Source organism: Staurois parvus, unplaced genomic scaffold, assembly GCF_062004578.1.
Source record: "Staurois parvus isolate SC_StPar_1 unplaced genomic scaffold, SC_StPar_1.0 ptg000181l, whole genome shotgun sequence".
Classification (NCBI taxonomy): Eukaryota; Metazoa; Chordata; class Amphibia; order Anura; family Ranidae; genus Staurois; species Staurois parvus.
In genome coordinates, this window is record NW_028317977.1 from 530,265 (window position 1) to 558,244 (window position 27,980).

General features: G+C 41.2%; 1 protein-coding gene across 1 annotated transcript in view; it reads left to right on the forward strand.

Moving 5' to 3' along the window:
• THOC2 (THO complex subunit 2) overlaps window positions 1-27,980 on the forward strand; it is a 194,010-nt gene that overhangs the window by 72,387 nt on the left and 93,643 nt on the right. The window contains exons 16-23 of the mRNA XM_089677206.1: window positions 4,594-4,678; window positions 6,283-6,376; window positions 6,965-7,045; window positions 14,566-14,662; window positions 14,859-14,976; window positions 21,642-21,821; window positions 22,952-23,116; window positions 23,325-23,600. Coding sequence (XP_089533332.1) covers window positions 4,594-4,678; window positions 6,283-6,376; window positions 6,965-7,045; window positions 14,566-14,662; window positions 14,859-14,976; window positions 21,642-21,821; window positions 22,952-23,116; window positions 23,325-23,600 — 1,096 coding nt within the window. The remainder of the gene's footprint in view (window positions 1-4,593; window positions 4,679-6,282; window positions 6,377-6,964; window positions 7,046-14,565; window positions 14,663-14,858; window positions 14,977-21,641; window positions 21,822-22,951; window positions 23,117-23,324; window positions 23,601-27,980) is intronic.

Sequence of the window (27,980 nt, forward strand, 5' to 3'; positions counted from 1 at the left end):
CATCCGCCCTATAGCAGATTTACTGCTACAAGCGGACGTTCTGTGCAAAGTCATGTATATAAATGTGATTTTGCACTTCCGCCATAGGAGGCGTGCGCATGCAGCCGGAATGCTCCTTCTTCTGTGATTTGGAAAGGGAGAATGTCACCAGCACACCAAGGATCACCAATATGGGTCCAAAAGTTTTAATGAACGATCACATAGTTACAGCAAGGCAACGTTTTGGAGTCTCGCAGGACCCCTTCATCAGGCAAGTACGATTGGACACAGTAGAAGCCAACCAACAGGTGCCCGCCAATGGATGAGCGCCGCCACCCATTGATCTTCAAGAGTGACAGGACAGAGCTCTTCCTATGTAAACAAGGCAGAGCTGTGTTCTGTCGGCTGCAATCTGTCAGATTTTCATTCCCTGCAAAGCAGAAGAAAATCTAGCAGAGTGCCTAGTAGAAACACCTAACACTGTACACAAAACACATATGCAGAAAAGATAATAGAGCGAGCGCTAAATGCAGTATATGATAAAATTATATATATTCAAATGAATTAAAAGCAGCTAACACTCAGGGTATAGGTAACAGTCCCAGAATCACAATTTCTGAAATATTAGTGCAGCGCTAAAAAATGCAAGTCATAAATTCCATAAACGCATGTGACTTAAATGCATATGTGAGTAAAGTGCTGAAAGTGCAATATTAATATAACTAGTTCAAGATGACCTAAAATGCAATAAAATAAGTTCATCAGAGCATTCGTGAATTTAAAACATCTCTTGTGCAAAGATATCAGCTGAAGAAATGCCTATGATTGGCATGTGAAGTTATCCGTGAAGAGTAACTGTGCAAAAGCTTGTAAAAGGAAATCCACCCTTGGATGTACACTCACCAGACCATAAATTATAATGCGCATAGATTATAATACATCGCACATCTGGGGGTGCAGCCGTATGCTGACAGCTACGAGGTCATTTCTCCATCCGTCAGGGTGGGGTGCCTGGTGGTCCTGGGGGAAATTGGCTCAGCCACAGGAGCCAGAAAGGTGCTTATAGTGTAGTATTTTATTTAAGGTAATAATAGCAAGTAACATAAAAACATATCCATGTGGAGTAATTAAATAAATGAAAAAAGTACCAAACTGGCCGTCGCTCATCAGTAGCGGTGGCTAGAGGTCAGCAATAGGGCTCCTTCCAACGCGTTTTGTGTAATAACACATCCTTAGGTGGGAAGGCTTTCCACAAGGTTTAGGAGTGTCCATGGGAATGTTTGACCATTTTTACAGAAGCGCTTTTGTGAAGTTAGACACTGGTGTCACACAAGAATGCCTGGCTCGCAGTTTCCGCTCTAATTCATCTCAAATGAGTCCTATTGGGTTGAGGTCAGGACTCTGTGCAGGTCAGTCAACTTCCTCCACCCCAAACTCGCTAATCCATGTCTTTATGGACCATACTTTATGCAATGGTGCTCAGTCATGTTGGAACAGGAAGGGGCCATCCCCAAATTGTTCCCACAAATCTTTGAGCATGAAATTGTCCAAAATGTCTTGGTATGCTGACACCCTAAAAGTTCCCTTCTGTGGGCCAAGCCCAATCCCTGAAAAACAACCCCACACCATAATTCCCCCCCCCCCCCCCCACCAACCAAACTCTATACTTGGCACAACCGCCAAACCCAGACATATCCAACAGATTTCCAGACAGAGAATCGTGATTAGTCACTCCAGACAACACTTCTCCACTGCTCTAGAGTCCAGTAGCGACATGCTTTACACCACTGCATCTGACGCTTTGCATTGCACTTGGTAATGTAAGGCTTGGATGCAGCTGCTCAGCCATGGAAACACATTCCATGAAGCTCTCTACACACTGTTGTGCTAATCTGAAGGCCACTTGAAGTTTGGAGGTCTTTTAGCTATTGACTCTGCAGACAATTGGTGACTACTGTACGCTTTAGCATGTGCTTACCCCGCTCTATCATTTTACGTGGCCTACTGCTTCGTGGCTGAGTTGCTTCTGTTCCCATTTGCTTCTACTTTTGTTATAATACCACTAACAGTTGACTGTGGAATATTTAGTAGCAAGGAAATTTCACGGATGGACTTATTGCACAGGTGGCAACCTATCATGGTACTACGCTTGAATACACTGAGCTCCTCAAAGTAACCTATTTCACAAATGTTTGTAGAAGCAGTCTGCATGCCTAGGTGCATGACTTTGAAAATCTGTGGCCATGGAGGTGCTTGGAACACCTGAATCCAGTGATTTGGAGGAGTGTCCCAATACTTTTGGCAATGTAGTGTATTTCTATAGGTGCTATTGATATGAAATTTTCACCCCATGTCAGTAACAAGCAATGCAATTCGTACATACAAAGAAACCAAACAACTAAGTTAAAAAATTAAGTTGCGTGTAATAAAATGGAATGACACAGGGAAAAGGTATTGAACCCGAACACTAATTGAAATTTATTTAATACTTCGTACAAAATCCTATGTTGGTAATGACGGCTTCAAGATTCCTCCTGTATGGAGAAACTAGTCACATGCATTGCTCAGTTGTGAGTTTGGCCCATTTTTCCACACAGTCTTCAAATCCTGAAGGTTCCACAGGCCTATACTATGAACTCTGATTTAATTCAAGGCAGGTGATTGGCTGGGTCATCCTAGCAGCTTTATTTTCTTTCTTTGAAACTGAGTGTTTCCTTGGCTTTGTGTTTTGAGATCATTGTCTTTCTGAAATGTCCGGCCTCCTTTTTATCTTCATCCTGGTAGATGGAGGCAGATTTTTAGCATGAATGTCTTGGTACATTTTTCCATTCATTCTTCTTTCAATGAAATGAAGTTTGCCAATACCGTATGCTGAAAAACAGCTCCACACCATGATGTTCCCACCTTCAAACTTCACTGTTGGTATGGTATTTTTGGGGTGATTTGACCTCCAAACATGGTATGTATTATGGCATCCAAAGAGTTCAATGTTGGTCTCTTCTGACCAGACTATATTCTCCCAGTATTTCACAGTGCATAAAATTTTAAACGAGCTTCAACATGCTTTTTCTTCAGCAAAGGAGCCTTGCGTGATCAGCGTGCATACAGGCCATGGCTGTTGAGTGCATTACTTATTGTTTTCTATGAAAAAATTGTACCTGCTAATTCCAGGTCTTTCTGAAGCTCTTCAGAAGTGGTCCTTGGCTCTTGGACAACTCTTCTGATAATTATTTTCACTCAGAAATCTTGCGAGGAGCACCTGGTTGTGGCCGGTTTATGGTGAAATGATGTCTTTCCAACTTCTGAATTATGGCCCCAACAGTGCTCACTGGAACATTCAAAAGTTTAGAAATCCTTCTGTAACCAATGCTATCAGTATGTTTTGCAACAACAAGGTTGCAAAATCAGTTGAGACTGCTGATATTAATTTCCATTGACGGGGCAGGATTGCTTTCTAATTAAATGTGTTAAATTTTTTTCTGGTGAATGTTGGTTCTATAACCATCAAGTACAGCTACATAATGGAGTCATACTGTGATTTACTAGCTTTGTGGTCTTCCTCCTGGTAGCCTCTCTTTCCATATACTGTAGGTTCCTTTGCTAGCTCTGATTAATATGTTAAGTGGCTATTTTCCTGTATGTTTTCAGCTTTGTCAGTAAGCCTGCATTAACCTAGTTTGGACATAAGTGCATGTTCTTGTTTTTCTGTACGTTCAAATGCCAGTATCCTACCCTGAGCATTTACAAGTACTCAACCCTATGGGCATTCCTGTAAACATGGGTCTTGTTTTGTTCTATATAACTACTTAACAGGTGCCTTTGTTACATTTGGAGAGCTTTCTTGTGCTGGTTACAACACTGCCACTAGAAAAGAAAGTGAGGGGACCTATCCTTTACCTTTTTATAGGGACGATTAGTAGCAAATGGTTTAGCTTTTGAAGCAATACCCCTTTTAAATTCTTTTGAATGGAATACTTTGAAACATTGCAGTTGATAATAAATGTGTATGCTGCTGCAGTACTGCTATCACTGAGGCAGAAATTGTCCCCTTTATAAGAGAGTTATAGACTTGAGACTACATCAGCTGAAAACGCTTTTAAAGGCTGCACTAAAAATGTAATGGCTTCTGTGGCACACTGGTATGAACCAATTATTTTCTCTCTTCATGAGATCTTTAGCTCCTTCATTAAGCACCAGTCTCATTAAGAACAGTCTTACTAGTTACAGAAAAGTGCTAATTTTCTAACTCTAGTACATTTTAGAGGCAATTGACAAAAAATATTTTTATTACCTGAAAATGTTAAGTGAAGATTTTGCTGTTATGACCAACGTTTCCTTAGCTGTGTTTTAGCATGATCTATGAATGGAATAAGCTGTGGGAAGCAACAGTTATTCGGCCTTTATGGTATTTTTTTTCTTACAAAAGATTTTAATTTTATTAATTACATTTTGTATTTTACAGAAGAACCCCCCCCCCCCTTTTTTTTCTTTTCTTTTTTTTTTTAAATATCCTTACTGGTTTTTTATAGTAGATTTGTTTTTTATGGCCAGTTAAACTGTTAATAGTGGTTATAAAACATTGTAATAAAGAGAACTGTTTTTTTTTCTCTACAGACGTCTTACAAAAGAAAATGTGAAGCCATCAGGACGGCAAATCGGAAAATTAAGCCATAGCAATCCAACAATTTTATTTGACTATGTATGTTGATTATTCACAGTTGCTAAATGAAAGCATTTGCGCAACTTTACTGTTCTAACCTGTATGTCTTTTCCACAGCTTTACAACGTTGAAGTCTGTGTGTGTGTGTGTGTGTGTGTGTGTGTGTGTGTGTGTGTGTGTGTGTGTATATGTGTGCACATTAGCTTTTAACTCATTAAACCATTTAGTCTTCCATAGATGCTTGTCTTGGAAAATAGTGTCCAATGTGAGGAGGTTTTTTTTTCCCCCAAACAGTTTTGTTATAGAAAGTGCAAAAAAGTAATGTCCTTAACCTCTTCCCATCACTGGTCTCCATCTCTTTAGGAGAATCTCAATGCTGGGAGGCAAGCAATCTGATCATGTGTCTGCTGTGATTGGCTGTCACAGCGGTCACATGATTGGAAGCTCCCAATCTCAAACACACATTGGGAGCTTCTTGCGACTATTTAGTTATTGTTCTGGAAGCGTGCGCTCAGCACAGAAAATTGTTCCCTATGGGCACATCTATGCGGCCACTGTGAATTCAAACTCACTCAGCAGCCGCATGTGTGTGTATTGGCGAGCACTTGTTAAACAGATAAGACTTAAGTATTGTATTTAAAACAAACAATTAACTCTTTCTATTAAAGGAAACCCATAGAGACAGAAATTCACAGGCTGCTTTTGCTGACCTTTCCTGGTGAAAGGGCTAGTTGGTCTGGCTGTCTCCGGCTTCATTACTTTGAGACACCTACCTTGAACACACATGCTCACCAAACAAGTCAGAATGTTGCTGGAATTCTCTGCACTTGTTTGCAGTGAAAGTACTAAAGCCTTTCGATCAGAATAGCAGCCTGGGAACTAGTATTGTTCTAATTCTTTTTAGAAAATGTATATTATATAGGATGCGCTTGTTAGAGCCCAACCTCTGTAGCTGTAGGATAAAGGTGCCAGATGGATATCAGGGATGGATGGGAGCAGTAACACTGAGGCAGCTCTTCTTAGAGTGGAAGCAAGGCTCTAATGCAGTAACAAGAAAAAGAGAGGAAGGCGCCTCTAAGTGCAGTATTGACAATTTATTTAGTAAACAATAGATAAATTGCACTTACAAGATAAATAGTTAAAAAGACTCATCATGTGGTGTAATAAGATCCAGATAGGACATCCAGCTGTTCAGCAGCAAACTCTGTCTATAGGATCAGGAAGTAGAGCCCAGGATGTGTCTGTGCATCAAAATGAAGCTTGGAGAGCAGAGTATGAAGAAGGAGCCTATTGAGCATGCTCCAAAATGCATTACCGCCCCCTTCATCCCCTACATCCGACTCTGCTTTCCAAGCTTCATTTTGTTGCACAGGCACATCCTGGACTCTACTTCCTGTTCCTATAGACAGTTTGCTGCTGGACGGCTGGATGTCCCACCTGGATCTTATTACACCACATGATGAGTCTTTTTAACTATTTATCTTGTAAGTGCAATTTATCTATTGTTTACTAAATAAATTGTCAATACTGCACTTAGAGGCGCCTTTCTCTCTTTTTCTAGTTCTTTTTAGAGCCTATTTTAAAATTATCTGTACATTTTTCCTTTGTTTGGTCAGTTAACTATTCTTATTTTTTTTTTGCAGATTCTTTCTCAGATACAAAAATATGACAATTTAATAACACCTGTTGTGGACTCACTGAAATACCTCACTTCATTGAACTATGATGTCCTTGCCTGTATCCTTTTGGTTGACCCATTATGTCTTTTAAATAGTTTGTACATTGCAACGCATTACCTTGAAAATTCTCAAAAGCATTGTGATTTTATATTATCTGTACCTCTGCTCATATGGCTGTATAAACCTAAAGCAAATATGTGTTTTACCCCATAAAGGCCAAAGCTACAGGTTTGCCATAATGTCCAATTTTATCAACAGGTATTCTTGTTTCCTTTCTGAAGAAAGAAGATGCCTGGACAGGAGCATGTGACTCACTTGCCTTACCATTGTGACAGTACTGGTAATTGGCCCATCACTTTCACATGGGAATAATAGGTTCTCAGTCCTGCAATCCTCTAGTACAGTGATTTTGAGCTTACACAGGGCTTTCTTTCCTTGTTTCCAGCAGCTGAATAGAACAGTGTAGAGAATGAAAGAAGGTACGAATGTGCTGCTAAAGAGAGGGTGTTGAATCAAACAAAAATATCATGTGGTAAAACGCAGAGTTTCTTGCTGGATAACAAAATTTTGTGTTTATTGCATTATGTTGGTCATGTTCATAAGAGAAAGGTAAAACGTTATATATTTTTCTTAACCATAAATATAGACTGTATAATTGAAGCTCTTGCGAATCCAGAGAAAGAAAAGATGAAGCATGATGACACAACAATCTCCAGCTGGTTACAGAGTTAGTGCAAACTTGCTATTAATTTTTTAGATCCTGTCTGATAAACAAAAAATTCAAGGGTCAGTCAAACTCAAATTGAACAACCCTTTTTTATATGTCTTGGTTACTCCAAAAGTAGGATCTTCCTACGGTCGTTCATGTCTGTATTCCTGTCTACTTGTAGGGTTCAGTCTTCCTACCCTCCTATTCAATTATTATATATTGTATTATTAGGTGTTCTTGCATGGCAAGACCACTTATTGTTATCTCACATATATAGTATTATAGCCAAATTTACCACCCCAACTCCTCCCACAGTTTTTACACTACATAGACAAGTAATATACCGAAACGTGCGGATTGTTCCCGATTGGTGTGCTATTACTTTGTGGAACGTTTCGCCAAATGGTTCACGAAATATCGCCATTGAAATTGGTTCCATAGGAATGAATGGCGGAATGTTCAAAACTAGAGTGGGAGCTGACAAAAGCTAGAGTGTGAGCTGAAAAATCAGGACATGATTTCTAAACTGCCATCACTCCCTCATTTTCAAGCCCACCTACACAAATGTTATATCAAAACGTTCAGCTATCTCTGCTGCCACTAAAAATGTCCACGGCTAAGCCATAATCTTGATAGTTTTCACAATATGACCATTTGTTTGCAACTCACGCAGCCCATTGACATTTATTGAAACTCCACACTAGCCACCTCAAATTTGAAGGGCAATCTCTAAACTGCGACTGTGCCTTCATTTTGAATATTTCAGAGACATACTATGCATCAAAATGTAGGTCTGGGTGTTGTGATTCTCACAATATAAAGCTTTTCACTGTAGGGTTTATAGTTTTTAAAACTACGACCATGTGAAGACGCCAGTGAAGTGAGCAATTTGGAGCAGTTTGTTTTTAACCGCTCTTCTCTGCCCTATTTGAAATCTAATTTGAATTTGTGACAGTTTGGCCAGCTTCTGGTTAAAGGTTTGGAAATACGTTTTCTACAGTAGAGAGTATTTGAGGTGAAAATGCTGCTAAGGTTTATATAAATGTATGTTTTCATGTAACTGTGAAGCACTTTGGGCAACAACATTGCAATTAAATGTGCTATATAAATAATTTAAAAGTTGAAATGCATTTCTCACTCTATCAAGCTTGCCATGTGCACTTTTTAAATTTGATCAATCAATTGGTTAGTGTAATGTTTACTATCTTTACTCACTCCAAACACTCCACACAGTTACTCTGCCCAGTCCAACCTTTTCACAGTTACTCCAGCCACTCCAACCACACAACAGTTACTCAAGCCACTCCACCCAGCTACTCCGCCCACTCCAGTTGTAGACTACTGGTGGAGAGAAGAACACTTCACACAATTTCCACAGAAATTGGAGCTTTTCTAGTTAAGTGTTCTTGCAAGAACACTTACTGTTATCTCACATATATATTCTTATTATTATAGCCAAGTTTACCACCCTAACTCCTCCCACAGTTTTTATACTACATAGACAAGTAATATACCAAAACGGTTTGTTCCGGATTGGTGTGCTATTACTTTGGAACGTTTTGCCGAATGGTTCACAAAATATCGCGTTTTTTGTGGTGAAATTGGTCCCATAGGAATGAATGGAGGAATCCTGATAGTTTTCACAATATGACCATTTGTTTGCAACTCACGCCGCCCATTGACATTCATTGAAAATCCACTCTAGACATCTGAAATTTAAAGGGCACATTTTAAACTGCGCCTTCATTTTAAATATTTCAGAGACATACTATGCATCAAAATGTAGGTCTGGGTCTTGTTGTTCTCACAATATAAAGCTCTTTGCTGTAGGATTTATAGTTTCAAAACTACAACCATTTGAAGATGGCAACCGCCAGTGAAGTCAGCAACTTGGAGTAGTTTGTTTATAACCTCTCCTCTCCCCTTGCTGTAGAATGAGTTGCCATAGGAACCCAGGTGTGTGAGCAGGCAGCAGAGTGACAAAAGCTACTCCACCCACTGCAATTATAGACTACTGGTGGAGGCAAGAACATTTCACACAATTTCCCCAGAAATTGTAGATTTTCTAGCTGTATTTATTATCCTGAGAGATTAAACAAATTGCATGTTTAACTGTATTAAGTGAAATATCAGCTTTTAGTGGACTGACCCTTGTGAATTGTTTGCCTTTAGATGCATGGATGTTGACTGCCTCCTTTGCTTGCAGACCTCTTTCTTTTTCTTTTATTTTTAATCTTTATCCTACAGTACAGGACACTGGCTTTTAATCAGAACTAATGAGTTATAGGTCAACACTAGGTGACTGGACAATGGCAAAGTCACTCAAATCTTTTAACAGTTTTGCATAGAACACCCTACCACCATGCAATACACTTTTTTTTTCTTTTTCTTTTTTTTTATTGCTAGCATCCATTAGATGATGGATGCAACACCCAATGTGAAAGAATTGGGAATTTATAAGTAATAGTGAAATCTCCTACTGTCAATACTAATTGCAGGCTGCAGTAGTTCACTGCAGCAGAAGGTCTTAGCTTTCCGGACCAGTTCCGCCCCCCAGCTTTCTTCACTGCCAGGAGGCCTGATCTCATGCGGCTTGACATGCCCAGAGAATCCTGCACATACAGTGCCTAGAAAAAGTGTTCATAGCCCTTGAAATTTTCCACATTTTGTCATGTTACAACCAAAAATATAAATGTATTTCATTGGTATTTTATGTGATAGACCCACACAAAGTGGCACATAATTGTGAAGTTGGAGAAAAATGATAAATGGCTTTCAAAATTATTTACAAATATCTGAAATGTGTGGTGTGCATTTGTATTCAGCCCCTCTGAGTCAATACTTTGTAGAACCACCTTTCACTGCAATTACAGCTGCAAGACTTTTTGGGTATTTTGCACATCTAGAGAGTGACATTTTTGCCCATTCTTCTTTGCAAAATAGCTCAAGCTCTGTCAGGTTGGATGGAGAGTGTCTGTGAACAGCAATTTTCAAGTCTTGCCACAGATTCTCAATTGGATTTAGGTCTGGACTTTGACTGGGCCATTCTAACACATGAATATGCTTTGATCTAAACCATTCCATTGTAGCTTTGGCTGCATGTTTAGGGTCATTGTCCTGTTGGAAGGTGAATCTTTGCCCCAGTCTCAAGTCTTTTTCAGACTCTAGCAAGTTTTCATCTAAGATTACCCTGTATTTGGCTCCATCCATCTTCCCATCAACTCTGACCAGCTTCCCTGTCCCTGCTAAAGAAAAGCATCCCCACAACATGATGTTGTCACCAGCATGTTTCGCGGTGGGGATGGTGCGTTCAGGGTAATGTGCAAAGTTAGTTTTGTGCCACATAACGTTTTTGCTTTTAGGCCAAAAAGCTAAATTTTGGTCTCATCTAACCAGACCCCTTTTTCCATGTTTGCTGTGTCCCCCACATGACTTCTTGCAGACTGCAAGCGGAACTTCTTATGGCTTTCTTTCAACAATGGATTTCTTCTTGCCACTGTTCCATAAAAGCCATGATTGTGGAGTGCACAACTAATAGTTGTCCTGTGGACAGATTCTCTCACCCGAGCTGTGAATCTCTGTAGTTCCTCCACAGTTACCACGGGCCTCTTGGCTGCTTCTCTAAATAAAGATCGTCTCGCCTGGCCTGTCAGTTTAGGTGGACGGCCATTTTTTGGTAGGTTTGCATTTTCAGATGATGGATTGAACAGTGCTCTGTGAGATTTTCAAAGCGTTGAATATTTTTTCATAACCCAACCCTGCTTTAAACTTCTCCACAACTTTATCCCTGACCTGTCTGATGTGTTTCTTGGCCTTGATGATGCTGTTTGTTCAATAATGTTCTCTAACAAAGCTCTGAGGGCTGCACAGAACAGATGTATTTATACTAAGATTAAATTACACACAGGTCGACTCTATTTACTAATTAGGTTCCACTAGATTGTAGTTAGGGGTATCAGAGAAAAGGGGGCTAAATACAAATGCACGCCACACTTTTTAGATATTTATTTCTAAAACATTTTAAAAACCATTTATCATTTTCCTTCCTCTTCACAATTATGTGCCACTTTGTGTTGATCTATCACATAAAATCCCGATAAAATACATTTACATTTTTGGTTGTAACATGACAAAATATGTAAAATTTTCAAGGGGTATGAGTACTTTTTCAAGGCACTGTATGCGTGTGAGCGCCATTTTGGGTGCTCTGGTGATTTTCTTCATAAGTTAAATCAAAAACTAAGACCTCCACGGTGCCTCATCAAACCACCAACCAACTATATTTACCTGGGTTGGGTGTATTATACATGTATAAGTTATTCTGTCCTAATACTAGACTACATATTTACATGTGACACCGTTTTGGTGTTCATTTTATGAATGTATTTCCTATGTTTTATAGATATATTGTAAAAAAGGTTGCAATGGTTTTACTTTTTGTCTTTTGGTGTGCCAGTAAAGGCCAATATTTTGTGAGACTGTCCTCCCACTTTTTTGTGCTCTTGTCCGTTATCTTGCATTGTGCTTCTGCTTGTAAAGATGCAAATAATTATTTGGCTGAAATGGTGGTTGGCTGAACCTGCCTGCAAGAAAAGATTGAGAAGGTGACAGAAGTTAAAAGTACCCCTTTGCCCAGTAAGAAGAACATGAGGGTCTCTCTGGGTAAATTTGTTTCCTCAGGACAGAAGAAGTCGTCCTTTCATTCTCCCCAGTCATCTACTTCCAAGGCCAAACCAAGCAATTCCTTTCCCCATGAACCCTCCAAACCTAGCCCCAGGTCTTCTTTGCAATGAAGGGATGTCTCAATGCTGTCAGTGTGGGCGAGATCTGTTGGCCTTTTCAACAATCTGATGTGGGGAGATCTCAGACACCTAGGTACAGAACATAATTTCCTTTGGTTACAAATTTTAAGACATATCTACTTTTGCTTCATTCCCTTACCAAAGGATTCACATTCTGGGATACTTGGATCACTTTCTTCTGCAGGTGAGCCACCAAATGATGATGTCCGGAATACTTGGGTTTGGTCTTGCACACAGCCCAGAACAAGGTGTTTTTGCTGCAGCAGGAAATGGTCTCACTTTGGGCACAAGTTCAGAACCTTCGGTCCACTGTATTTGCTTCGGTGATGGCCTCCATGCAGATCATGGGCATCATGGTAACCTTGCTTGAGCCAGTCCTGTATATCCAATGTCATTCCTGACCTCTGCAGTAAAACATTCTGTCGGTCTCGATCAGGTTAACAGTTACTCGATCAGCCCATTTGCCTGTCAACCAGAGCCAGGTATTTTCTGAATTGGTGGTTTTTGAATCCGTCACGAGGCAGATATCATCCTGTATTGGGCAGAGATCAACATTCTGGCCATATCAGCCTTGCACATTCCGAAAGTGGAACACTGGCAGGTGGACTTTTAGACGTCAATAGAAGTTGACATCAGGGGAATTTTTGGCTGCACCTGGAGGTATGCAGGTGAATTTGTCAGTGATGGGTGACTCCAGATATGGACCTCTGGCAGCCAGGTTTATCAAGAAACTGGACAGGCTGATGGCCAAAAAAAAGCCTCAAGTGTTTGCTGGAGGTACTCTGGTGTGTTTTCCCCCTCTTCAGCTCTTACTGTATCTACTAAACAGGATTGAGGTAGAGAGGCTGACACTTTTTTGAAGATTAATTTTGAACTTTCCTCCTGCTAGTTTGAGGTCATACCCCCATATTCTTGATCTTGGCTTCATATTGAAAATACTGCCCTCAAGAAATTTGTTCACCTCCTTGATGTATTAAAGGTTTCATGTCTTTCCTTTCCCTTCCTTCAGACTGTTATGTACAAAACCTTTCTTTTGATGGTGATCCCTCTACTGATGCATCCTATAATTCTATTTGTTTTTCCTGCTGCCTGGCTACACTGGTTGCTCATTTTGCAATCTAACATAAGTGCCCCAAACCTTTTTCCTCTGTAGTGCTGGTCAACAGTGCACCCCCAATATTGTACTCTATCGAGGTATCCTTTTTCCCTAGGTGTATTTTTTTACCTTTTAGAAAAAAAGAACTGCAGTTTGCACTGTCTTGACCAGTTTTACAGAAATGCCAAATCATGTTCCATATTACAGACCCTTCCAGGGATATCTGGTCTATGCACACCTTGTCTCATCAGCAAAAAGACATACCTTATCCACTAACCCTTTAGTTATATCACTTACATATAGATTAAACAGAACAAGACCTAGTACAGAGCCTTTTGGTACACCATTAGTGACTGATTCTGTTCCAAATTAACCCCATTTACAGCCACACTGGGAATCTCTCCTTTAGCCAACTGCATATCCACTGAACCACCCAAGGGTTAAGTTCTAGCTTGTACATCCTTTTATTGGACCATTATGTGGAGCTTTATCAAATGCATAAGTTCTTCTCACGTTGGTGGAACCTTGGCCTCTTCTGGACTAACAAAGTTCCATTTACTTCTTGATTGCTGGCTTTAATGGCATGGTTTTGGAGGTCCAGGTATCTTGGGTTCGGTGATTCCCACACTGTTTAGGGTGAGAAAAGAGAAGAGACTTCACACAAGGCTATATCTTTTGTATTTGGAAGTCATTTTCTATTGGTGTGAGCAGAGGAACTTCTGAGTTGTTTGAGCAGAGGATCCTTGCCAATATTCTGAGTTGTTTGCTCACCTTCTTATGGTTAGAGTTGGATCAGAAATTGGCTTTGAATACCCTGGAAGGACATTGGCCCTTGGCCATTCTGTTCCAGAGACCCTTAGCTCTCGCTCCTTGATGAAGGCCTTGTTCAGGAGGTTTCTCAATTAACTCTGCCTAACCAGACACCAGTGACACCGTGGGACCTTCCCGTTGTACCTTTTGGTCTTTCAAAAGTCACCTTTTGGACTTATCTGGGAAATTAATTTAGCAGATCTTACCTGTAAGGTTGCTTCCTAGTGACAATTTTCTTTGCCAGATGGGGTTTGGAGCAAGCCACCCTGTCCTATAGAGAGCCCTATTTGCTGTTGCATAGGAATACGGTGTTCTTGCACCTGAAGTATCCAATTTCTACTTAAAGGGATTCTAAGGGTTAATTTTTTTTTTTTTTTTTGAAAATAACTAACATGCTATACTTACCTACTGTGTGATGTGGTTTTGCACAGAGCAGCCTGGATCTTCCTCTTATGTCACCTGCAGGCTCTCCTGACTCCTCCTGTCTGTCGGGTGCCCCCACAGCAAGTAGCTTGCTATGGGGGCACCTGCTGCCTAAATACCCCCTCCTCTACATGCCTGTAAATGATTGTGTGCATAGACACATAGGCTAACGTAGAGGAGTGTTTACTGGCAGGAAAAAAGTAAAATGCCTGTAAAACAAGTGTTTGACAGTTGCAGTGTGCATGAGGTCAAACTATCTGATAGCTTTGCAAATACTTTGTTGAACTTGCTGTGGGAACTGCATTTTTATACAAGGTGAAGCTCATATTAACAAGACCTCAGTGAGAGCTTGCCTGGATTTCAGAAAGGTCTTATGTTTTGTTTTTTGTTTTGCTTTTTCCCTGCAGGCCTAGCTAGCTTTTGTGGAGCAATTTTTAGGAAATATCCCATAGAATTGGCTGGACTTCTGCAGTATGTAGCGAACCAACTAAAAGCCGGAAAAAGGTAAGCATTGATTAGAATATAAAAATGTTAACCTTTTAGTAAGTGTTTAACCACCATTTTATTTGTTTTTCCTTGAAATATTATGTACTGTTTTTACTTCATTAAATTTCACAGAACTGTGTTCAGAAATGCTGGCTGTTGGTCTATGTAGTAAATCTCAACATTTATTTCTCCTTCTGTCACATTTGCCTTGCAGTTTTGATTTGCTGATTCTGAAAGAGGTTGTACAAAAGATGGCTGGGATTGAAATCACTGAAGAAATTACAATGGAGCAGCTGGAGGCAATGACTGGAGGAGAACAACTTAAAGCAGAGGTGAGGGATAATGTGCTGTTCGATGACACTTTACACATACACCCCGCAAGCTTTACATTCTACTAATCCATTGCATACTCATGCTGATTGTTTACCAAAGGCTACTTTCACTGTGCATTAATTGAAAGAAATCTGCTGTACTCTATATTTTGATCCACCAGTCAAACTTTTATTTTCATTTTAAAGGTGTCAGATCTTTGGAACTTATTTGAGTATAGTAAGCTAGGACTTAGCAGTTGGTTTGTTTCTTGTTAATATTGTGTTGAGCAAACTATTATTTCTTTCTGGTTCATTGTAGATAAAAGTAAGTAGTGCTGACAATCGTAGTGAAATGTTTCATTCCGATCACCGTCATCTCCATCTAGTCGCCATAATGTGGTATTTTCCTGATTCACTGTATTCTGTATAAATAAATAACATTCAACCTGGAGCAAAAATAGCCTAGTAACGTTCAGTTTTGTCCCCATTCATACAGAACAAATGTATATGTAGTTTCACTGAACAAATGGCTCTGCAGTTTGCCAGCACAGGATTATCTCTCCTCTACCCAGCAGGCCTTAGTTTCTTACTAAAGTCCTATAAGGATGGTTGTATTTCCTTCAGATCTGATAGGAAAAGAAGGACCCTTTTTTTTTTTTTGCTAGGTTTTTTTTTTTTTAATGCTTCTTCAAGCCTTTTTCTTCAACCCAAATTTCTTGCACCATTGCTGCTTAAGTTAGTCCCAATAGGGAAGATATCTGGACCAGTCTTTCCACAGGCTAGCTTTGGAGTGCTAGACCCCATTGGATTGGACTTTGCAAGGCTAAGTCAGTCAATTACTTGTTAGGTACTTTGCAGAACATGTTTGGATAATTTAACTGTGGAGCTCTTTCTAGGTTCATTGCCTCTGTTCTTGCCCTGTCTCTAAAGCCTTATTCCAATGACTGGACTAATCACCTGAGCACTGGGAATGGAACTACCTCACTATTTGCACCTCTGGGCACCTTTTGAATTTCCCACTCTCTGCCAGTTTCAACTTGGAATGGGTTAATGCTGAGGAACTGAAGTCCTTTCCTGTGTCCTGTGCACGCTACCCATGCTCTTTTATGCCATTCAACATATAGGAAGCATGTCCCTGTTGCCGCTTCAGCTTTGCAAAAGAGCCATGTGATCTTCAGTCCGAACCTGCTGCCCTACTACAGTGACTTTGGTTAACTCCACCCTTCAGACTTTCATTCGCTGCCTGGGTTTAGGAATACCTGAGGCCTTGCCTTGTACCCTGAGTGAGTTGCATTACTGCCACATAACCAAATGTCTGTATCTAAACAGAGGGAATGATCTTGTTGCAATGGGTGACTCCATCACACACATTCTGAACAATTCTAGGGATGTTTATTCATTTCTGGCTGAGAACACTGACGTCTATAAACCTGATTCCCTATGTTTATATTGTCTGCCTCCTCAAAGTCCCCATTAACGCCTTTCGGTGAGGCTGAGCCCTCTGCTTTGTCGTCAGGGTTCTCTATTGTAGTCACACAGGATTTGAAGAATTGTTGTCATCCTGCCTTTACCTCAGATGTACTGGAGAATGTTTTGGGTCTTATTGATGAGATGTACTACTCTTCTTCATCTGGAGAATCAGTCTGCTGTCTGCTTCCTTGGGTCTTTTAGAGCTTGTACAGTTGCAAAGAGCTTTCCAATGCACATGCAATTTGAGTTATTCATTTGTGTGGACTGGAAGCACCCTGAAGGGTCCTAGACATTTTTTGGACATGTTCACCTTTTGGAGGGAATTTGTTAAATTATGGTCTATGCCCGCTTTGGATCTGCCAGTGACCCATCTTAACAGTAAAACCATTAAGTGAGCTAGGTTCTTTTGTTTGTAAAGATCTATCTCATTGACCGCTGAAAATCCTTCCTAAAACCTAGTTTCTTAATCACAGAGTAGAGGAGATTATATTTGTGACTACTTGGGTTATGTTGCTTCAGGTGAATGGACACTGGCCAAATAAAAGGGCCGGAATCCCCACCCAAGCATAACCCCTACCAGCTCAACTAAGCCTTTGTTTTTTGCTAGTGTCTGTAGGTGATGGATGTGCCTCTTTGTGTTTCTGAAGACCTTTTGCTTGGCTTTGTTTCCATTGTTTCTGGCCTATTACTTATACCCTTGATGGAACAGAGGTGAGTCTTAACACCATCATTGGCTATGGTCAGTAGGCCAAGAGGGCCTGTACCAGGACACTACATTCAAGAGCGGGGATGGCCTGTAACGTCTGCTGGTTGGAGCAGTGTACAAACAGTTCACCCAGTAACCTCACTGGCAGGATGCAATCCAGGGCAGTGATTCCTCTAGAGGAAATCACAGTACTTGAAGGTCCTGCGGGGGTTGTGCCTTCCGTGATAAGTGAAGACTTTGGTCTGCTGTGATAAGTGACGACTGGGCTGCTGGACTGGTGAGTACTTCTGTGTGCTAGTGGAGCAATGTGGCAGTCCCACCTGACAGTGTTTTCCTGTCTATTGGGATTTTTTGAGAAGTTTTTTCTATTATTATGATGAGATTTTAGCAGTTGCAGGGCTTCAAAGAGGCGGTCTGGTGATTCAACATCATTGCTTGTGTCTGTGAAGGCACCATTTTAGCCTACCTGAGCATACTTTGCAAGGGGAGGTTTTATTGCACAGCTTTGTCAGCCTGCTATAGTGCATTCGGTCTCTAGCTCTGTTTAGCGGTCTTGCTGCTCCTTATCCAGGCACAGCAAGTATTGCCTGGTACTGCAGGTGACTTCTACATAGGTATTCTCACTTATCCCAGCACTTCTCCCAGCTGGATGGCTACTTCCCTCTGGGTTCACAGGACTTTTAACCATTGACAAGCCATGACCTTGCACAGACAAAGAAAATGGAAAGGATGATGGGGTGGGGTCTGAAATTCCTCTATCAGGTACTGAGGACCCCCTACTGATAACTTTTGCATCAGTTTTTACCTGCATATGCATATGATTCCTCATCCCAAACTCTCCACTCTGAGCACAGCCATTAGCTAGTTTTGCCAGTTCTTTGCACAACCTTTGACTCCCTGAGTGCCAGAAAGTGTTGGATTTTAGACACAGGAGCTAAGTGCCCATGTGCGTGAAGCCTTTAGGGTATACACGTATTGCAATTCGGATGGTTCAGCAAGAACCAGCCAAGTTTTGTGTGTGTGTGTGTGTGTGTGTGTCTATTTGTCCAACAGAAGCCTGCAGCTATTGACTGACAGGGTGGAGGGGGGTAGAAGGGAGTCTCTGCTGTCAGAATACAATAGCACAGTGGAGGAGGTCCCTGCATCCGCATTGGTTGTGTGGATGTGGAGATCTGTGAGGTTTTTGTTTTCTTTCAACCCTCCTGGTTGAATGAAAGAAAACTCTCCTTTCATACTGTGCTTTAGACTCCCAAGACTTCCTTTCGGAAGCAAGGGTTCTGAAGGTAAATGTTGTTTACAGTGAAGGGTGTCTCAATTCTCGTGGGTGGATGGCCGTCTGTTGGCCTTTTTTGGCAGCCTGGACTCCTGGAAGTTTAAGATGACTGGGAATGTAGTCTGCAAGCTGCAGTTTTTGTTGTTTTTCCTCCTCCACACTTGGAGCTCACAGGTAACTTGGGATCTACAAAGAGTGTTTTTCTGTGTGGCCCTGGAAAGATTGCTTTCTCAATGCATTGCACCTGTTCTGGCAGGTCTCACAGCTTTTATTTAAATCTGTTCATGGTTTCCAAGCCAAGTGGAGATGTTCAACCAATCCTATACCTCAAATAATGGTCTCAATGAGGTCCTGAAAATCCAAAAATTCATGGTTGAGGCACCCGTTTGGTAATTGCTTTGTTCGATCACTGAGACTTCCTGGTGTCAGTTGCTTGGTTCCATCAATGGGACTTCCTGGTATCAGTGGCTATCAAGGATGCCTACCTATACACAGGGGGCTTATTTACCACAAGGCAAGGGGGGGGGGGGAGGCCGGGGTGTTGGTCAATGGCAGGCTCTCTCCACAGTGGCAGGGGGTGGTGTTGGTTGCTGTCAGGCTCTCTGCTGGGAAGGGGGGGACATTTTGTGTTGCCTAGGGAAGCACAAAACCTAAATATACCACTGCCTATACATCCCAATTTTCCAGTGGTTTCTGCGATTGATAATGGAGGAACGCCAATACTTAATTTGTGGTATTACTCTTAGGCCTGTCCATTGCCACCTCTGTGTTTACCAAGGTTTTTTTCTGCAGTTCTGGGGTTGTTGAGGACCTAAGGTTCCTTGATGTCCTACTTCTAAGGAAACTCTGAAACTGACATCTACTGCCCAGCAAATTGTACTGATGGCATCCTTTGAGGCAGTCCCATTTGCCCAGTTCCACTCCTGACCCGTGCGACTCAACATCCTTTCATCAAGAGGAAAGTCAGTTCATTCCTTTAGAGCAGTGGTCTCCAAACTGCAGCCCAGGGGCAAGATGTGGCCCTTTGCTTGTTTTTATTTGGTCCTTGGGGCACTATTTCATCCACTGATCCCAACAATGGGGCATAATTCCTCTCAGTGATGCCAAAAATGGGGCACAATTTCTCACAGTAACACTAACAATGGGGCCCAGTGACGCCAATGCTGGGGCACAATTCCTCCTAATGGCACCAATTATGGGGCACAATACCTCTCATTGACACCAACAGTGGGGCACAATTCCTCCCAGTGACACCAATGATGGGGCACTATTCCTCCCAGTGACACCAATGATGGAGCACTATTCCTCCCAGTGACACCAATGATGGAGCACTATTCCTCCCAGTGACACCAATGATGGAGCACTATTCCTCCCAGTGACACCAATGATGGAGCACTATTCCTCCCAGTGACACCAATGATGGAGCACTATTCCTCCCAGTGACACCAATGATGGAGCACTATTCCTCCCAATGACACAAAAATGGGGCACTATTCCTCCCAATGACATCAACAACGGGTCACTATTCCTCCCAATGACACAAAGGATGGAGCAATATTCCTCCCAATGCCACCAAGGATGGTACCACAGTCTTTCTCAAGGATAGTAAGCTGGCCCTTTTGTTTAGAAAGTTTGGAGACCCTGCTTTAGAGAGACAAGTTCACCTGATGCTAAAAACTGAGTTGTCTATGGATTGGTGGCTCAGGAATCCATTTCTGGAGTTGGGGGAGGTTCATTATTTTACTGGAAGATGCTTACAATCAGTGCCAGCCTGTTGGGAAGGAGTCCTGGACACCTTGTTGGTGCAGGGAACTTGGATGTCCGAAAATCTTGTCCTCTTGATCAGCAATACTGGAACTTTTGGTGATTTGGTTGTCATTAAAATGCTGAACACGCTGCCTGAAAGGTCATCCAATGAGTATTTAGTCAGATGCCACAGTATTGGCACATGACAATCAAGAAGGAACCAAAAATCTTGCCATGACGAGGTATAAAAAACAAAACGCTCACGCTTGGTCCACGATTTACAACCCAGGAGTGGATAGTTTGTAGGCAGATTATTCAGCTGGCAGCAGTCCTGGACCTAAGGGATTGGTCCCTAAACCTGGAGAGGCTTTATACAATAGCCACACAGTGATGAATGTTTGTGGCTGGTATGCTGTCACAGGCTTCACCAACCTAGAAATGTACTGTGAAGCACATAAAGTTGCACGACAAGTCGCAGCCCATTGTTTTCCATTGCACCCATTTTGGATCTATGTAACTTTGAAAAGGTTCCTACACTATTTTGATGCGACTTGTGCCAGAGAGTGTAACATTGGAACAAAGTCGCAATAGAAATCATGCAACTTTGGAGTCGCAAAAACGTGAATTGAGCTTTACAGTTCCCATATACTTTTAATAAACAAGGTTTCCTTTTTACCTATCTTGGGCCCCTTTCAGATGGGGCAGACCCGCCAGCGGATCTGTTTTCTCTCTGCTGATCCCCGCTCAGCAAGCAGATGACAGGTCTGTGTCCGCTCCGCTGCTGCAGAGCGAACACAGATACCGCCAGCTTTTTCCTATGAGGCAGTTGGATGGATCCCCATCCATCTGTTTTTGGTGTACAGGATCGGATGCCAGCGGATGTCAGTGGACGCTTATGCATATAAATATAAATGCAGCGCTTGAGATGGCAATAATATATAGTACTAATGTAGGCGCTGAAAAGCGCTAAAAGTGATTAAAATTCAAATGGTAAACCGTCATAAAATGACGCATGTGCCTGTTATAAGCAACAATAATAAAGTGACTGAAGTGCGATTATAAATAGGGTAAAAAAGGCCAGCAGCTGTACTACCTTTGCGCTCACTTATACCCCTTTTATATAAGTGGATACTTATGCTCTGACACCCACTGGTCCATAAAGCTCTATGGATGGTCCACCTGAAAGATTTACAGGTGGACTCAATTGGGCTGGCAGTGTGAAAGGGCCCTTAAAGTCCTGACTGTAAAAAATATTGTGCAATTTGCATATGTGATGTAACAAACACTTTCACTCTTGTTGTCTTAAAAGTAAGCGGAAATTTAAATGTGCCTGGTCCTTCATGGCATTAATTGAAAATTAATTCCTTTTGCTTGGTAATCAAAGAGATGTTTAATATGTAAGATATATAAGCTCCTAACACATTTCATAGGCTAGTCTTTTGATTAAGTTATATAAATATGTATTAAATTTCCTAATGGCCTTTTCCACAGGGTGGTTACTTTGGTCAAATTAGAAACACCAAGAAGTCTTCTCAAAGGTTAAAAGATGCTTTACTGGACCATGACTTGGCCCTTCCTTTGTGTTTGCTGATGGCCCAGCAGAGAAATGGTGTGATATTTCAGGAAGGAGGAGAAAAGCATTTGAAACTGGTGGGAAAGTTGTATGATCAGGTGAGTAGAATAGAATTGTCAGGCTGATTGAACTAATCTCAACACTGCTTAAAATCTAAATCAAGGCATGGATTATACACATTTCTTTCCTTTTATCTGTGGAAGAAAATTGTTTGATTCCCTCATCAACACAGGGAAATTCCTCCCACACTGCTTTAGTGTTCTGCTGGCATGGAGCTATAGCCTCTGGCAGTGATCGCATGCAAAAAAACCAACAGTCTGGTTGTAAGTATATCGATGCTGAACCACTCGAGATTCGAGCCTTCCATGGCCGGCTTAAGTCAGCCTTTTCAGACCATGCTTCGTGTAACATATGAAACCTGGTCATAGGTTGCAGCTCCCTCTCACCCCCTTTACAGAATAGCACCCCCTTTTGTCTCTCTGGTTTCTATAAAAAATTTGATTTCAGAACAATTGTGCATGGCTTCACCTGCACAGCTGCGTCATTCTTTAATACAAAACACAAGTCCCATCCACCTTCATGTCAAGACTCATAATTCTCCACGGAGCACAGGTGCTGCAACGTCACCACATTTGTATTTCATTGCTGATTCTACCAGTTTCATAGCGAATCTCACAATGGTCCCGCGACTAGAGAAATATTCTGCAGGAGCATTGCATCCGCAATCCTCTGATCGCGCTTACAATGCTTTGCAGACTCTAGGCCCAAAAAAATAAGTGCGCTTTTTTATTAATATGAGTGCATTTTTAATTTTTTGCAAAAGGCGAACTGTGAAAAGAGTGCAGTTTAATGATTTAAAGATATTCATTTATAGGTAAGGTGATGCCCCATAACGTTCAAAGTTGGCCCTGCTGTGCATACCTTTAACTTTTCCCTGTGGCAGCTAAGCTTGTTCCTTTCTTCCAACATTTTTTGGTGGATATAGGAGTATTGCTTGTAATGACATGTGGAAAAAGAAAAGTGTATTCTGCCAAGCTCTATTCTATACTATTTGTACCTGGATTTTATTTTTCTGATGTTGCTTTTAAATTCAAATTCCTTTGCTGTTTCCCACTTGAGGTGAGTAATTTAAGTGCTTTGTGTGTATTTTTTATGCTTTTTCCTAAAGGTTGTTAGTTCTCATGACTGTTGGCTGATTTTATGTTTGTGTTCATCTTTTCTCTTTTAGTGTCATGATACTTTGGTACAGTTTGGTGGATTTTTGGCATCTAATCTCAGTACAGAGGATTACATAAAACGAGTTCCATCAATAGATGTCTTGTGCAATGATTTTCACACCCCACACGATGCTGCATTTTTCCTGTCCCGACCTATGTATGCTCATCACATATCAGTAAGTACACCCTTGCCTTACCTTTTTTTTTAATGTCTTCTACATTTAAGTTTTTTCGCTTGACCTTGATACTATTAAAGTAATTTTGTAACTGATTTATATTAGGGAGAAATTATAATGGATGGGTGCAATTGTACTTTATTATTAAATAATGTAATGCGTGTGTACTTAGTCTCTTTATTTCATTGCCCTATGTTTACTTCCTCAGTCAAAATATGATGAGTTAAAGAAGACAGAGAAGGGAAACAAGCAGCAACATAAAGTACATAAATATATTACATCATGCGAGGTTGTGATGGCTCCTGTTCATGAAGCTGTAATTTCTTTACATCCTTCTAAAGTCTGGGATGATATCAGTCCTCAATTTTATGCCACTTTCTGGTCTCTGACAATGTATGACCTGGCTGTTCCATCCTCTAGCTACAACAGAGAAATCAATAAATTGAAAACACAGATGAAAGCCATTGATGACAATCTTGAAATGGTGAGTTGAAAGCTTCCTTTCCTGTCCACTGTATACCATTTTACTGGATCTTTATGTGTAATCATGACATTTTATAAATTGAGAAACGCCAACATAACCTTGAAATGATATGGTTGTCTTGGACAGGGAGGTTGTAAATTAGTTTGTTCCTAAAGCTTTAACATGCTGCCTTTAAAGTATATTTAAACTCCAGAACAAAATGTAATATACTGTAGTTTACCTGTCTTTAGCGTAAGTACAGAAATATTCCAGTTGACCCTCCTAGAATTCTAGTATCCCTAATGTTTTATGAAGAAAATAAGCACATTGGGCTCCAATCATGAAGCGGCATCTAACGCTTTAAGATCCTTAGTAAAATACCTCTTAATGTTTTTTCAAAAAAAATTTTTTTGCAATTCACTAAAAAAAGCTTGTAAAATCAGGCATGTGTTATTTCATTGAAATTTGTGGTATTTATCTCGTGAACCAATTGCTATCTTATCGAACTACATCTTATCCACTGGGATGGATACAGCAAAGAGGGATTAGAACATTGGTCAGTTTTGATTGATGTCTGTGCCCAAGATTCACTCTCTATTTCTCTATTTTGGGTTGACATTGGGGAAATCTCCCCAATGGGAAACAGATGGCAAAAAAAAACTGAGGGTGTTTCTAACCCTGCCTTACTCTATCCAAAATGAGAAAACAAGTTTTGCCTTTTTATTTACACTTTAAAGTCATTTTTGCTGTGATATTTGGCAAATTCACGGCTTTATATTTGGACATGTTTGTTTTGTCTTGCTAGAGAATAGCCATTGTGGGAGATTTACTAAATCTGGAGAATAAAGAATTGGTAGGGCTGTCCATAAGAACAATTCTGTTTCTAAATTCAGCTTGTTCAATGAAGCTTTGACAAAAACACCTAGTAGATGACTGGTCATTATGCACAGCTGTGCCACATTTTGTGTGCCCCAGTTTTAGTAAATCTCTGCTATTGTCATTCTCTGATTTTGAAAGTGTCACTCTGGTATCCATCTGCCAAACCTTTAAATTGATAAACCTTTAAATTGATGACAAGTTTCACGCCTTTGTAATACTTGTCTATTCCTAATTTGAGTCTTTAAAAAAAAAAAAAAAAATGCCAAAGATGTCTCCAAAGATATATTTGTGAATCTGTAAAGTATTCCCACCACATAGGTCATATGTCCTTACAAGGGATTAGACCAGCAATGGGCAAACTACGGCCCGGCGGACCTTTTAATCCGGCCCGCGGAGCTAGGCTCCCGCTAGGCTTCTCTCACAGTCCGCCCTGAAGACTGGTGTAGCATGAAAATCTGTCTCCTATGAGGATCTGTCCCCCTCGACGTATCTGCGCATGTGCTGGAGATCGCGGATTGGCTGCTAATGCCTGAAACTGGCACATGCGCAGATACGTCGAGGGGGACAGATCCTCATAGGAGACAGATTTTCATGCTACACGGGAACGGCGCGGGAACACGGCGGGAGGAACGCGCGGAGCAAAGGTAAGTGAATTGACACAGGGGGGACTTGGGGACTTAATATGGGGGATGAATTAATATGGGGAATGAATTACTATATGGGGGATGAATTACTCTATGGGGGATGAATTACTATATGGGGGATTAATTACTATGCTTACTATGGGGGAATATTACTATACTTACTATGGATGACACATACACATCATTCGTCTACTCTTGGTCCGGCCCCCGCGTCCAATATATGAACCCATTGCGGCCCTCAAGTCAAAAAGTTTGCCCACCCCTGGATTAGACCATAGTACATTGTATTATGTTCGGAGCGATTGAGAGCAGGTTGCAGCAAACGATGTACAGGCATACCTCAGTTTACGAATTTAATGCATTCCACTGGACTTTTCGTATAGCAAAAAATTAATTAACCGAAATGCCGTTTCCCATAGGAATGCATTGAAAACCAATTAATCCGTTCCGGAGGTCAAAAGTAAACGCTACTAAAATACTGCATGAGTTATTTTATCAAGTCCTGTAGTATTTTAGTAGTGACAATCGTGTTAATGTTTCAGTTGTCAGCCGGGTTCCCATTGACAGCTGAATGTAAAAGAAAGAATTGCTGACAATTAAAAAAATTATTTAAAAAATGGCATGAGGTCCCCACTCCCATCCATACCAAGCCCTTCGGGTATGGTATGGATTTTGAGGATAACTCCCACGCCAAAAATGGCGTGGGGGTCCTCCCCAAAATCCATACCAGACCCTTTTCAGATCATGCAGCCCAGCAGGTCAGGAAAGGGGGAGGGACGAGCGAGCGCCCCCCCCCCTCCTGGACCATACCAGGCCACATGCTGTCAACATGGGGGGAAGGGGGGGGCTCCCCGGGCTCCCCAACCCCCCCCCCCCCCCAAAGCACCTTGTCACCATGTTGATGGGGTCAAGTGCCTCTTCCCCACAATTCTCGCCTGTGGGTATGTGGGAAGGGGGCTTATCGGAATCTGTGAATGAGTATGGGGTACATAGTCCCGCTACTCATTCACAAAAATCAAAAAGTGTAGTGTGAAAAAAGACAGGACACGGTCTTTGACAAGTCCTTTATTAAAAGAAAAAACTCACGATGTCCGCCACCGACCCGGAAAAAGAATTAAAAAAAAAAAACGGCTCTGCCCCCGAAGATGGCTTCCAGCCGCCTGCCTCTGAGCTGGCTTGACATTTCTTAAATATGTAAGGGGTGGGGCCACCCAGTGACTTCACAGGTGTGGCCCTCCTCCTTTTGACATTGACCCAGCATGCTCCTAACGCCACAAGGTGGTGGGGCCACATGTGTGATGTCACTAGGTGGCCCTGCCCCTTACATATTTAAGAGCTGTCAAACCAGCTGAGCAGGCAGATGTCCAGGAGCCAGCGTCTGGAGCGGAGCCTTTTTTAAAATTATTTTTTTGGATTGGCGGCGGACATCATGATTGACTTTGTGGGGGACATTCTTTTAGGTTTTTTTTTAAAAGGACTTGTCAAAGACTGTCCTGTTTTTTTTTTTTTTTTTTTTTTTTCACTACACTTTGTTTTTTGTGAATGAGTAGCGGGACCATGTACCCCATACTAATTCACATAGAGTGGGGATGCCGGGATCTGGGGGCCCCCCTGTTAAAGGGTGCTTCCAGATTCCGATAAGCCCACAGACCCCCACAACCACTGACCAGGGTTGTGGGAAAAAAACCCTTGTGCTTTGGGGGGGAGGCATGTGGCCTGATATGGTTCAGGAAGGGGGGGGGGTGCTAGCTTCCCCCCCTCTTTCCTGACCTGCCGGGCTGCATGCTCAGATAAGGGTCTGGTATGGATCTTGGGGGGGACCCCACAACATTTTTTTTTTTTAAATTTTGGCGTGGGATCCCCTTCAAAACCCATATCAGACCCGAAGGGCTTGGTATGAATGGAGGAAGGGACTCCACAATGTTGTTTTATTATGGTGCAGGTTTTTAAATGTAATTACCGTTTTTTTTTTTCTTCACTATAGCTCAGAGATTCAGCTGTCGCTTCCCCCCAGCTAAAAGAAAGAAAGTTTACTTTTTAGTTTATTTGCCCGAGTTAAAAGAAAGTGTTTCCTTTTAGTTCCTTAAAAGAAAGTTTACTTTAACTCTGGGGAAAGTGACAGCTAATTCTGTGAGCTATAGTGAAGAAAAAAAAAAAGCCTGCAATTGCATTTAAAAATCGGCACTGACATACACTTTGTATTGCAAAATAAATTTGTAAACCGAGGCATTATTTTCAATGGATTTTCATTCGTAAACCAAAAATTACGTAAAAAAGGTACACCTGTATATGCTTGTATATACGCAAAGTCTCTGAAAATCTGGTGAAATGACAGTAGAAAATAGATATATTTCATTAAATGTAACATTTCTGTTTTTATCCCTATTTTGGCTTCTCTGCATTGCTGTGACGAGATTGATCCAAAAAGATAGAGGCTACTCCAAACTGGCTAATGTTTTCCTTCAATAGTGCATGCCTAGACAACTACTTATTTAACGCATGCATTTATTTATTTCCTTTAGTGAATTGACTTTAATTCCATTTCATGCGGTATTTACATAGTGCTTTTGGTTTTTGAGGTAAATACTTGCTAAAGGGATAGTGAATTGACAAGCATTAAAGTGCGATATTTGGGAAAAATATGTCAGATCACCTAAATACCGCATGCAATCTGCTTTAGTGAATGGAGCTCATAGAGCCTTATGTAAAAAGTCTTTTGGTTTCACATAATCAACCCCTAATATTTTATAGTTTCTGTTAAAAAGGAAAATAAGCATTTGAGTTTTTATGGGTGATATCAGTTCCTGTAACATTAATAAATTTTCTCTGTAATACATCTTTGTGTGTGCTTGTTATTGATATTCAGAAAGCACATCGC